This window comes from Chelmon rostratus, chromosome 22, assembly GCF_017976325.1.
Source record: "Chelmon rostratus isolate fCheRos1 chromosome 22, fCheRos1.pri, whole genome shotgun sequence".
NCBI classification, from domain to species: domain Eukaryota; kingdom Metazoa; phylum Chordata; class Actinopteri; order Chaetodontiformes; family Chaetodontidae; genus Chelmon; species Chelmon rostratus.
Window position 1 is genome coordinate 1,336,493 of NC_055679.1, and position 13,432 is coordinate 1,349,924.

At 41.9% G+C, this 13,432-nt stretch overlaps 1 protein-coding gene across 1 annotated transcript; it reads right to left on the reverse strand.

The window, feature by feature from the left end:
- Positions 1-3,051: 3,051 nt before the first annotated feature.
- il17ra1a (interleukin 17 receptor A1a) lies at positions 3,052-12,786 on the reverse strand. Its single transcript, XM_041964154.1, has 11 exons — positions 12,555-12,786; positions 11,670-11,694; positions 11,131-11,277; positions 10,819-10,940; positions 10,007-10,133; positions 9,773-9,820; positions 9,532-9,686; positions 8,347-8,421; positions 8,198-8,267; positions 5,681-5,791; positions 3,052-5,589 (listed from the first exon to the last, which is right to left on the reverse strand). The coding sequence occupies exons 1-11, from the start codon at positions 12,648-12,650 to the stop codon at positions 4,130-4,132; spliced, it is 2,436 nt and encodes an 811-aa protein (XP_041820088.1). The 5' UTR covers positions 12,651-12,786; the 3' UTR covers positions 3,052-4,129.
- Between the last annotated feature and the right edge of the window lie 646 nt (positions 12,787-13,432).

The window sequence follows — 13,432 nt, forward strand, 5'->3', positions numbered from 1 at the left end:
AGTGTGCTGTAATGTTTTTATTTTTGCCTACCTTCAGAACAGCCAGTAGTTTCTCATCATTTCAATACAGCATTGAAACTGAACTTGCAGACTTGCCACCAGCTGAACCATCGCAGTGAACATCATGTCTTATTTTTGTCAAAGTTGAGTTAAGCTTGTGATTAGAAAAGTCTGCTCTGAAGCTCATATGACCAGTAGTATGTGTACTATCCACACGCTTCTGTGTACTGTTGTTCTGGCTCTGTTTTTCCTGATTTGGTCAAGGTTACTATGCTGCACTGCTTTGTGCACATTGGCCCTGTGCACAAAGCGAGCTTCATAAAGGAATGGTTTTCCCATGTGTGGTGTGGAGGACCCTGACTAGCCTACACGGAACCAGGACCTTAGCCTCATCTGACATGAGCCAGGTCTTATGAACCAGCGTTATTGGCAGAAATGGTTGTATGTCTACACACTTAGTTGTATGTGGTAATGCCAACTGAACTGAAAAAAAGTGAATCACAAAACAAGAAAGAAGGCTGTAACTGTGACAAGATGCAACATTCAAGGTACCTTATGTCAGTGGTCCCCAACCTTTTCTGTACCACGGCCCAGTTTAATGTCTGACAATATTTTCACGGCCCAGTCTAAAAGTGTAGCAGATAAAAACAAAATAAAATGATAAGATTAAGCATTAAAAACTGTGGTATTTTCTCTTTTATTATAATAATAACAATAATAATGAACGTAAATCTACTTTTTAATCATGTCAAGAGGACCTGGCTGCAGACTGGCACGGTCAGGCACCACCTGTTTTTCAAATTATGTGAAAAAACAAAATAATGGAAATTATTTTTTCTTTCTGTGCAGCCCAGTACCAAATGACCCACAGCCCACTAGTGGGCCGCGGCCCACGGGTTGGGGATCAATGCCTTATGTGACCTGTGTGGAGCTGCAACCTATGTGATGCAAGTTTAAGGTTTTTTCATGCTGTGTTGAAATGAACTGATTCTGGTGAATGACTGGAGAACTCAATCTCAAAGCACACAGTTTGCTTAGAAAATTTCCAGCATTGATGCAAAGTATGTGAGATTTGTGGGTAAAAATGGTCAAACCTGCAAAAAAAAGTGTGACTTGCCAAACAAGTGACTTGTTATTTGGAGATTTGTGTCCATTTTTGCACATCTTGCCAAAAACAGGGAATTGCTGATTTTCCTTCAAGGGTCCTGACACACCAAAATGAATTGGTGCTGTCAGAAAATAATGGCTGTGTTGCCTCATGCTGAATCAGCTGAACTGCCATTTATAAGGGCTGGCTAGAGTCACACCACACAAAGTACCACAGATGGTGGTTAGCCAAACTGTGGCACTGGATTAAACCTAGGTTTAATTAGCATTTTAAATGGGATCTACAGAGCTCTCCACCCAACAAATGATCCCAAGTCTTGCTGCTTTTGGTCAGGGTGTCAGTGTTGGGTCTTATTATGTCCAGCTGACACATCTTTCAATGAACTGCTGATCATGTTGCTAGCATAGATCTGGCTGGGTCTGCACGCTGCAGAAGGCTGTCTGAGGTCATGCGGGCTGCCATCTGTAGGGCAGCTTTGATTAGAGCATTGTGGGAAAAGGGGTGGGACTCAAGTTCAGTCAATTCAGCTGGAGGCAATGCAAATTATAATGGTAATATAATAATAATGGTAATAATAATTATTATATTATTATAGTGATAAATAAAAGCTTTCAACCACATTTCATGTTCCTCCTCAATGGACAGACTTTGCTCATGTGTCATAATGAGACCTAAGTGTGGGACTTGTGTGGGGAGATGCTCTCTGGTGTGAGATGTGAATATTTTCCTCGACCTTTCTCCAGTCGTCCACTGGCTCCTGCTCAATGACCTTTGACCTCTCTCCAGTGGATGCCGTGAGTGGTTTTGGTCTGGTGTTCACACACAGCGGATGTCTGTTTCTGGTGTTAATTCACTCTCTTGTCTCGTACCCGTGCTGGTTCACTGATGTTGTGTCCCCACAGCTTTCACATGTGATGCGAGCCCTCCTCAGTTTTCCAGCTATATCCAAACTGCTTGTTTCTACATGACAGAAGTTCCATACTCATGTCACATGATGACCCAAAGACCCTATCTGCTGATGTAGACCTTGAGATGTGGTTGAAAACTCTGTTAAGTGGACCTTGAAATGATTTCTGTTCTGCACTATTGACAAGGTCCACAATGAACTTTCACTCTCAAAAATGAAATGCAATCTTGAGTCAATCCATCTTTCAAATTGAAAATCTTGCTTGAATTGTTCATTCACTCTACAGATCAGGATGCTGTTGAGAAGTTGACCCTGATGTTTGATCTCTCTGGAGGAGAGATCACAGAGGTGCTGCTATTCACACAAAATGACATGTTGACTACTTCAGTGGTTCTCTCGGCTTTGTTTCTCATGTTGCACTGAGAACGGCTTCTGTTTGTTTATTGCTTATCATATCTTGCCAAAGTATTTAAAATGTTATATTTTATACTATTTTGTATTATTTCCTTGTGCCAGTAATCTACTAAACCTTTGTATACAGGATGTATTGTAGGCTGTTGAAAAGGCTCTCTAACAATCTTTATTTGGATTTGCACATGAAGCTTACCACACAGTTTAACCACAGGCAGGCAGGACCATTTGTTTACATTGATCGTTAAACTGGAGTACAGTGGGCCTTTAATGTGCATGAACAAACACAGTGCTGAACTACACTGAAACTACCAAAGGCTTTCATCAACATGGGTATTGAAAACGAGCTAATCATGCCACACAGATTCAAATGTTCTTTCTTCTTCGGTCTACATGCAATGAAAAACACAATGTGTGCAATTTGACCACTCTCCTGTCTTATATGGGCTTTCCTTTCCTTCAAACATGTTCACAGGGGAAGAACATTGCTGTTGTTTACAGATAGGATTCTACCTGTACTGTTAAGTTATGTGGTGTATATCTGTACTGATATAATCCAATATATGTACTGTAGATGTAAGACAGAATATTAAGTGGTTGAAACCTGAAATAAATCTGAGGAAAGTACTGTACAAAGTGATTCTTTATTATGCGTTCAGAGGAAAATGCTGCTCCTGAAACAAAGACATGAGCTGTAAGATCCATTATTTACAATGACCTTCATTGTTTATCTTTAAACAAACACACTGATAAGAACGTGATTTGCAATTCACCCTCATTCCTGGGTGTCCTGTAGAAGACAACACATCATCTCAAAATATTTCCTGCAATTCCATTTAAAAGCAATGTAAAACCTCAACGGTAAAGATTCATATTTTATCAGTCCCTCAGAACCAAAGAACATGGACTTCTTTTTAGATTTAATATCATGGAACAATGTTCAACAATCATACAGGTTGGTTGGCAACTTCATTTTTTTACATACTAAGCTACAACTGCCCAAAACCAGATAAGCCCGTGGTCCTGAGATAAAAATGACAACTCCTCTGTTTCTCTGATTCCCTGTGTATTGCGTATGTATTAGTTTATCATTACTTGATTAAGAAGAAAGGTATTCAGTATGTAAATACAATATACATGAACTTCATTGCAACCTTTTGGGCCCGCTGAGGATCTGGAGCCCCCGAGCAGTTGCTGCTTCCTGGTCTGTAATCCAGCATTGCGATATCCTGTTTGAGTGTGAACCAACAGCAAAAGTTCATTTGTGCAGATCCTATTACTAGAAGCTGTCTCCATGAACTGAGAGCAAATGAGTCCATCAAGTCAAGTCCAAAGTCTCTCTCTCCAAATCCACATGCAAGTTCCATTCCAACAGTATTTTGACCAAACATAACAACTTCACAACACTTTGTTCTATGAAGGTAGGATCATGATGATTTTGACGAAACAACATATATATATGGGTTATTAATATGGATTATTACATTCAGAAAGTCATCAGCAAATATTGGATATGTACCACATAAGCTCCACACTCCACTGGCCATGCCTCTGTCCAGCTAACGTGATTTCACAAGAGGGCTGTCCTCACAGAGGGTTTGCATTTCTTCACCCTCCTACATTCACACCCTCACTGCAGGTGATGCTGGTTAACGTCAGGGAAGGTTCAGTACTTATTGCTGGGGGTGGACTTCGGACTGTGATCAGTTTCCTTCAGGGCTTTGGTCACAATAAATGAGATTCTTCTGAAAAAGCTCCTCCTGCAGCCTTCTCAGAGCCTCAAGTGGATCCTCTTTGAAAGGGGGTTCTTGCTGGGAGGACATTTCAGAGTTATAGCCTTGATCAGATCCACTGCTCTCACCCTTTCCACTGGGCTCCAGAACCTCATACTCACCCATCTCCACGGGCTGACAATGGCTGATTTGGGATGGAGGGACATACTCAGTCTGCATGTTGGCACATGAGGAACTTGGAGGGTTTAAATCCAGGGAGTTCTGTAGGGCTGAGCTTCTCTGGTAAGAATGAGCGGAGAGTCGGCTCACAGGTAGTAGGGAATCCTCATACTCGTCCTCAGTGGGAGTTTGACCCAGGGGTTCTTGAAGAGAGAGCCAGTTCTGTCTTGGTGGTGGCGGCTTTTTCAAAGCAGGCTCAACTATGTAGACACATTCTGGACTGGGGCTGTGAGGATACACATGATCTGCCGACACTTCAGCCAGGTTTGAAGGATGCTGATGTTTACACTCAGGGTTCACCAGTGGTATGAGTTCTGCCACTGACGACAGCTCGCGCTCTGTGTTCAGTTCAGGTGTAAGGACATTAACACTGTGGCCACTGTCATTGATTTGTACGTCCTGAATGTAGACAGGTAGCCCCTCTCTGATTAGAGGAACACACTCTAGGACTGGAGGGATCTGCAGCTGGTCAATGAGCATGTTGACCTCCACCATGACCTCCTCCTCACCATCCACACACTCTTTCTCAAACCAATCAGGATTTTCCAACTGGTAGGCCTGGAAGGTTTCAATGGCATTCTTCAGGGCTCTACCTGAGTCACAGTTGAAATATTCATCCCCACCGATGCCCTCAATGTGGTTGACCTGATGTGGCTGATACTTCTCAACATCTGCGATGCGGAAGTACAGCTCTTCAAAATGCTTCATCAACTTGTATTTGACTGCAATGTCAAAAACTGATGGCACGTCTTTTTCACTACTGATGTCATCGAAGTACGCCACCATGTACTTGCCCAGCATTCCTGCCTGGTGCATATCTGGTAGGAAGAGGTTGAGAAAGGGCGTGAGCATGTCATCAGTAGGGGAGAGAACGTCTTCCCTCAGTGTCACCCGACCTTGCCCACACATGGCCCTCCACTTTGCCTGGACGCCTTGTGAGCACAGAACCAGGATTTTGTCACAGGGATGTTTAAGCTGTTGCCGTTGCCACTCAAGCCATCGTAGGCGACCCACCATGCCGACTGAGGTGGAATCCAGCAGGTCCATCAGCACTTTGATGCCACACTTGGCCTGGAGGAAGGCGCAGAGCTTTAGCACTATGTCCCTGTAGAGGGGGTGATCCTGGGAGTAGATGACCAGCACTTTGGGAGGTTGCTTAAGCTGCTGTGTTTTCTCACCCCCAACAGGTTCTACAGCAACACCAGGTTTGCCTGAAAGTGCACAGGAGCACAAATAAGATTCCACCATTCCACCACTTAAAAGACAACTGATAACTGAAAATGTTTTGTTTATGTCACTGACCTTTCTTCCTGCAGATGACATACATAATAACTGCCATCGCCACACACATGACCACCACTCCTAGGACGACGAATGTGGCGATAGGGGCATCGCGGACATCCGTTAGCTTTTCTTTGGAGAACAGAACACAGTTAATTGATTAGCAGTGCTGCTGTTTTAACAAAAATACGAAATAATGAGTAAAAAAAAAGAATAAGTCCCCATGGCTGAATCCAAATGACTTGTTCATACCCTGATCAGGTGATCAAAGTTTTCACTTAGCATCCAAAGTCCACATATTTTTTTTTCTTTTCTTTTTTGTCGGCCAGATGCTGACAACATGGCTACATTTAGCCTGTCTGATTTGTTGTAACTTTAGCCCATGATGGAAAATGTGGCCTATTATATAAATAAACAACATAAAATTATGAGTTCTATCTGAAGTTGGTGTTGTGTGTACACAGTGCCAAAACTACAAAAATACCTGACCTTGATGCTATATAATTACAGTATGTGCTATTTGCAGTATTATTATATTATGCAGTATTATTCCTATTCATTCATAATTCATAAAATCACACAATTCTTTAGCAGATGAGTTAGTGACATACGTGATCACCTGCTAAACGTCAGCATGCTAGCTTCATCATTGTAAGCATGGTAGCATTTAGCTCAAAGCACTGCTGCCAGCTGAGGGAAGACACTGTCAGTTTGTCTGGTTGACCCAGTTCCCCGAATTATTTCCTCATTTCTTTTACTTCTATCATCCCTCACATTCAAGATACAAGAAAGAGGTGCAGGGAAGAAGGTGTTCAGGAAATGCATATTTTTAGAAAGGAGACATTCTAATGTTCTGAGGACGTTCTGACCATGGAAGTGACTGATGGATCATATGTCAGTGGGCTTGAAACTGTGCTGCAGTACGTTACTGTCAAACTGGTGGCAGTGCAAAGCAGAAATAGTGTTTGGTACTAGTAAATCAATTAACTGGCTACAAAAAAGCAGTAGTATATGCTGAATTCAAAACCAGGTTGGTTTTCTGTATTCACGTGTGTTTTCTCACTTTGCTGTTAGTTCCAGAAATTGTGCATGTGTTGTGGGATTGGTGAGGATGTTTTCTTTTGCTTTGTTTTGTGTATTTACCTGTGCTTTATGCAGTAAATGTGGTGATTTCACCTTTAAATCTACATTATCTTCTCCTTTACAACACCCCTGGAGTCAAGAAACGGCCCTGCAAGGACTTACCGAAGATGAACAACAGAATGATGAGCGCCAACTGGTGACAAACCTGAGCCGGTTTATTAATGTATGACCTTCTTCCACAGCTAATGCATAACAACAACCTAACTCCAACTCTTATTAGGGCCAATATCCCATGATCTCTGATCAATAATCCACACAGGAAACAGAGAACAAAGAAATTAACTTTGCCATTGCACATTAATTGATACGTTGAATGTGATGTTTTGCTTCAACATTCAACAGCATAAAACAAGAAGAAGCTCAAAGATCACTCTCATGACTTCTTGGCTCTTGTTACCTGACTCTTCCCTTCCTTTTGGCCTTGTGCCTCATCTGCCGGCCTACAGACCACTCTGAAGGCATTGTGCCAACCCTGACAGAAAGAATCTGTGCTTTAACACAACAATTGTTACAGCTGGAATGAACTGTGAGTTCGGCAAACTCCGAACACCACCGCTGCTCCGTCGCACCCAGTGTGGGAACAGGCCGAGATGTTACCATCCCGCTCCCGCCTGCTGGACAGAGAGACAGGCTGACTCATGCCGAGTCACTACGTGGGACTGAGCACATATAAAAATGGCCGAGAGCGGCCCACACAAGAAGCAGCACTGCTTCTCCTCCATCCTCCAGACCAACCTCTGCCCGGGAAAACTTTACTTTTCTCCTCATATTGCAGTTGATGCTGTAGATAGCTAAGAAAAATTAACCCTTTATAGGCCAAGTGACTATTTTTGGCAATTACGCACCCTTTACAAATGGCCACCCTCCTGTACCTCAGTGAGGTCAAAAACCATGTGGTCCTCACTCAGCCAATCAGAAGAGATCACCCTACATCACCGATCACATGAATGGTGTCTAAAGTGATACAGTGTTATACAGTTGCACAGTACATAAAGCTGTACTGTGTATGCTATACTGTGTGTTTTATACAGCATATAATGTTATACTGTTTATTTTGAAAGGTGTCCGTATCTGCAAATTTTTGAAAATGTTACAACTAAAATAAACTCTTTCTATGGCCTCCAATAACACTCTAAGGTTGATTTTTTTGAATGTAATAATATTGATTATTTCAGGTATTTTTCCTTGTGCTTCCTAAAAAGCTCTCAACTGCTCAACAGTGCTCAGTGCTGAGTTCATTTCACTGGTAAATGAGAGTGAATGAAGTTTTCATCCACTTAGTGGCTTCCTGTGTTTCTATAAATTAAGACGCCTTACTATCATTCCCTGCTTTAGCTGGTATACAGGGTCCCTCTCCTGCTTAGCCATAATATTGATATGTTACTGCCAACATACCAGGACAAATATCCAGAGTTCTCCTTCGGCGGACACAGTCCTGGCCACATTGTGGGAAAAGAGGTTTGATCTGCAGGGAAAGTAAAGTCATGTTAGATGTTTCCATCTGAAAAACGGTTACTGAGCAGAATAGATCTGAGGAGATTTACCTCAGCATCAAACAGGCAGCAGGATCTCGGCCATTCATCAAGCCTGAATGTTACATTCAGGGTCGTGTGATTAGCCTGGAGAAGAGAGTTTTTTTATTGCACAGGTATAGCATCGAGGCAGTGCAAGAGCTATTATAATTTCAAATGCGTATTCATTTTTTCTTTTATAATTCTGGTACATTTAAACATGAACGCCTTTCTGTTTAAGAAAATCAGAAGATGATGAAGTGATCATGTAAAGGCATGTTGTCAAAATTTCTTCTTCAAGATACATTTTTTCCTGTTCTTGCACCTGGTGTGTGCACATCTGTAGCATCTGTAGATACTACCTCCCCATGTGCTTCATGGAGGGTTTGACGATATATCAGAAACACCTCTCAGTTTAGCATAAAGCACAAACTGCAACCTTCAGAAGGAACATCCCTGATTCTCTGGCACAGGGCACACAGGTCCAGCACTCCTTGGTGTCTCACAGCCGCACACAGATTTCCATGAGAACTGCGTCTGAGAGTGTGGCAAGTGAGCCAATACCCAGTCCCTAATGGGTATTAACTCTGTCCCTTATTCTGATTTTATATAATAATATAAATAATAATTTAGTTGGAGCTACAGTTGTTTTTTTTATGAAAGCTTTTGGAAATGTTTGGTATATGCTTTATTTGTAATGTTTTTATTCTTATTTATTTGATCTAATTCACTTCATTTCATTGTCTTAGCTTCCTCTATGCTCATGTGTTTGGTCTTCTACTAATTTTATTATTATTATAATATTTTAAATGGCATGTGAGTCACTGCAGTAGGCAGGCAGTAGTGCAAGAGGAGACCTCTCATTCTGAACTGCAGCTTAGCTCTCTGTGAGGAGACTGAGTGCTGCATTTTCAGGTGTCACTTTAAACCAAACTCGAGGGGGAGTTACAAACATTCAAGTGGTTTGCGGATATAATGAGAAGCAGAAGAAAGACTGCACTGAGCGGCAGGGCCAACACTTTCCTGCACTGAAAAAAGAAACTGGGGTAAAAAGTAGGCTAAGGTACAAAACACAGGATGTTGTAATGAGCACAAACAGTAATGTTCTGGGTCAAATCACTGGAAAGGAAAAAGCGTTCATCTTCTGAGTGAGACAGCCTATTGCAAAAGTATTCTTCAAATACAGAAGCATTTGAATCCCCAGCATGATGACCTTACCTTGTATGCATGGTCTACAAGTTGAGTAGTGGAGCACCTAACAAGGACTATGTACTCCTCACAGAGTGGGTCAGGACTGAAGCTTACAGTCAGTGCAGATCTTCCACTGAGTGCAGTGACCTGAGCCAGACTAATGTTAGGCTGCCACAGACTTCCTACGGCACAGCAACAAGACCAAATGTTAGAAATGGTTTATACGATCCTCTCACTCTTACTAGACTTTACAATGTCGAAGACACACCTCTCTCCACGCAGAACTGGGTCCTCTGCATTGTGGCATCTTGACAATCTGGGTAAACCAGAATCAGAGAAGTTCATCAAAGACAAGTCAAAGCTCCACAAATGATGCATTCACTCATAACTGCAACCAAACAGTGATTGGAACAAGAAAAGAAGAAAGAGAAACACTCTTCCTGGTACAGTTTTGTTCCAAAACCAAACGGCCACAAAAACGCTGGTGTTGACTACAACTCACCGGGAACAATGACATAAGTGCTGACGTCGTAGTTGCTGTGGTTCAACTCTGGTTTGGGGATGTTGAAGACAGAGACCCAGTATCTCTCACCAGGGTCCACTACCAGCATGTTAGCAGAGAACGACCACTGAAAACACAAAAGAATATCGTCTCTCAGGGATTTTAACTTCGATGACTAGTTTGACCAACTGCTGCTACGCTACAGCAGTCCAAATCAGGTGTTTCTCTCTAATCCCGACCTTGGCATTTAATATTGAGTATCTGCTTCAAAGTCTGTCATTTATATTTTCTGTTAAAATACAGCTGCACATTTCATCCACATTAAAATCAACAAGATCCATCCAGTTTAGCTGAAGTATGCTTGAGAACTGAACATGTCTGCATTAAGCCGTGTTCACTGGGTTCTCACAGAGTGTCATTCAAACTGTTTCATTCTGTAAATGACATCCATTTCTCACCAGCATCATGTTTGTAGCTGTTGCCATACAAAGGGCATAGGCTAGCTAATACTGCCCAATGGAAAAACAGTGAATTTGATCAGGATACAGAGCAGAAGAAAACACAGGCAACTGAAGAATATATCCTGATTGCTTTGAATAAAGAAATGTGCTGCAAACACATCTGCAATACAACAAGTTCCAAATAATCCAACTATGGTAAAACCGTTATATAAACCGTTAAACACCAGAAGGACATATTGATAAAAACAAGGAAGGTAATATGATATATGAGTAGTATAATTTGGAAAACATGAAAATGGCCATGACATGACAGATGTTATGTATATCTGGAAGTTGTTGTGAGCCACCCACCTTTTCCCCTGACGGACTTCTCATTGGGACTTGGTCTTTAAAAGAATATCGAACACACATGTTCTGGTTGGTGGACTGCACCAGAACATGGATCTCGGTGGCTTTCAGAAACCCAACACTGCCTGAGGAGGAACACGGCAGAGGTCACTTTCTGTCCTCACCACATCACATCAAGTGGAGCTAAACTGAAGTCACCGAGTGAAATTTTCAAACGATTAAATGTCAGTTATCCTCGTCTGCCACTCCTCCTTTCATGTCTTGCATATTTTCTAAGTGACACCTAGGACGGCACTTCCTCGCAGACTGACTCACCGTCATCCTGTATCTTCCAGTTAGCAATGAGCACAGGCTGCAGCTGTCCTGTCTCATCTTGCCTGGTATCCACAGACACCTGCAGGTCTTCTGGACTGCTGGGAGTGTACGCATTAACATTCAGCCATTTACTGTCCATACAGTTACCTGCACACACACACAAACACACACACACTGAATGGTTAACAGCTGGGAAACCTGACATCACATCTGACTTTTCCACCCACATTTTATCACTCACATATTTCCAGGATGTCTTTGTCTGTTTATTCATTTATTTCTTCATTTAAATACAAGAAAGTATTCCACAGTTCCACAACACTGAGTCAGTCTGGGGTGGAACACTGAATTTTTGGCATTTTATTGAAACACATTCTTATATTAGACTGCATGTACCTAATGCTGGAGACTAAATGTGTTAATGATTATTACAATTCTAAATCTGTGCGTCTGAGACTCTGCTTTTTTTCAGCTTCTCAAAAAATTTGACAATAAGTAAATGCTAATAACAGGAATCGGGAAGAGTAAAATTCACTCACTTTTGGTGACTGTACACCGCAAACCCTGCGGCAGAAAAAAACAAGAGAAAATTAGAAGTGAGAGCAGCTTTACTGATGTGGCAACTTTTCACCAGTGAAACAAACAGACAGCAAATTCATCATTAGACAATAAACAGAAGCATCAACAACTGTGTGAGGCCCTTTAGAGGCCAAACGCCACCACTGAGTCACTGTGATGAGCAACATGCAAGAAGAAGCTGACAGTGAAGCCAACACAACTATAATAACAATAATAATATTAATAATAACAATAATAGCAATTATTATTATTATTATTATTATTATTATTATTGTTGTTGTTGTTGTTGTTGTTATGTATGAAAGGGGCTGTAATGTTTATTGTGATGTGTATGATATGTGTAGACAAATAAATACAGAACAGCTTCAATCTGACCTCTGGCTGAGTCAGTACGAAAAGAAAAACTTCTTTGAAATCTTCTTAGAATGACTAAAAGATCTGGAGAAGATTTCCTGCTCAGAACAAGCAGCTGAGGGTATTTTTGTTCCTGGTGGTTGGGAGTTAACTGAATCCTTTTCCCTCAGTTTGTTAATGGTTTGCTGATGGGGTGAAAGAGGTGAACTGAACATGTGTCAATCTTTAATCTAACAGCACTGTCCTCACTGACTTTTACAAGCACAGATGAAGGAGGTTTGTGTGTGAAGTCTCAAAACCAGCAGGTATACTGTATGTTTTAGTGATTTATTCATTCTGGCATCAATATACTGTCATGTCTCTACTCCACCACATACTGAATAAAGTTTGTTACAGTGAGTTAAGTCTGTCTATCCAGGCACAGAAATGCGTTTGGCCTTTACACTAACACGACATCAGCGTCCTCCAGCCCTGCTCTGACTCTGGCTTACCTGCTGGGAGCAGCTGAGAGGAGGCCCTGTTAGGATCCTGACCGCGGACGACAGCGACACGCACAGTACCAGCAGCAGAGAGCGATGGGGGGTCATCCTGAAGGCGGTACACGGTCACAGCAGCAGTCCCGGTCCAGACAGAGTGTGTGTTCTGTCGTCAGAGAACATGTCGAGACTCCTGCGTCAGCGTGAAGAGAGCCAGAGACAAAGCGACGCTGCCGCTTATTAATCAGCTTCCTGCTCTCTATGGAAATATTCTCATGTGTTTACAGTAAGTGACCTCATGCTGCCTTCATGCCGCCTGGGAATACACAGCACCTGTCAGGTGACTTTCGCCGCTCCTGTTACATCAGAATAAATATCCTGTACTGTCGTACTATTTAAATGTCAGAGCTTTTCTTACAAGACACATTATTGAAATAATTCACTCGTTCATGTTTTCGACTGAATTGTGAATTCCATGCGAACAGGTGCAGCCGGTGATGACAGGTATTCTACTTTACATATCCGGAAGTCAGATTTCTTTATGAAGCGCTGTTCTCCACTTCGAGCTGAGGTCAACTTTCCTGTCTGTCCGGGCCTGTCCAGACAAAGACACACACAGTGCGTTTGTCAGGAAGAACAGAGTAACAAACCCCTGACATGTGTGAACCCTTTTCAATACATAACAAAGAATTAGAAACACAGTGTCTACAGTTTCCTCCATTGTAGAATATTTGCATGTTAATATTGCACATACAAACAATCAAGAAAAGAAAAAAAAAAGAAATCTGTATGTATGTAGCATGAAGAAGGAGGACCAGATTCTCTGTATGTTCTGTAAGTGAACACCTGCTCAAAGCTGAAGCTTGTACCAGAAAGTTTTTGGCACGCCATTT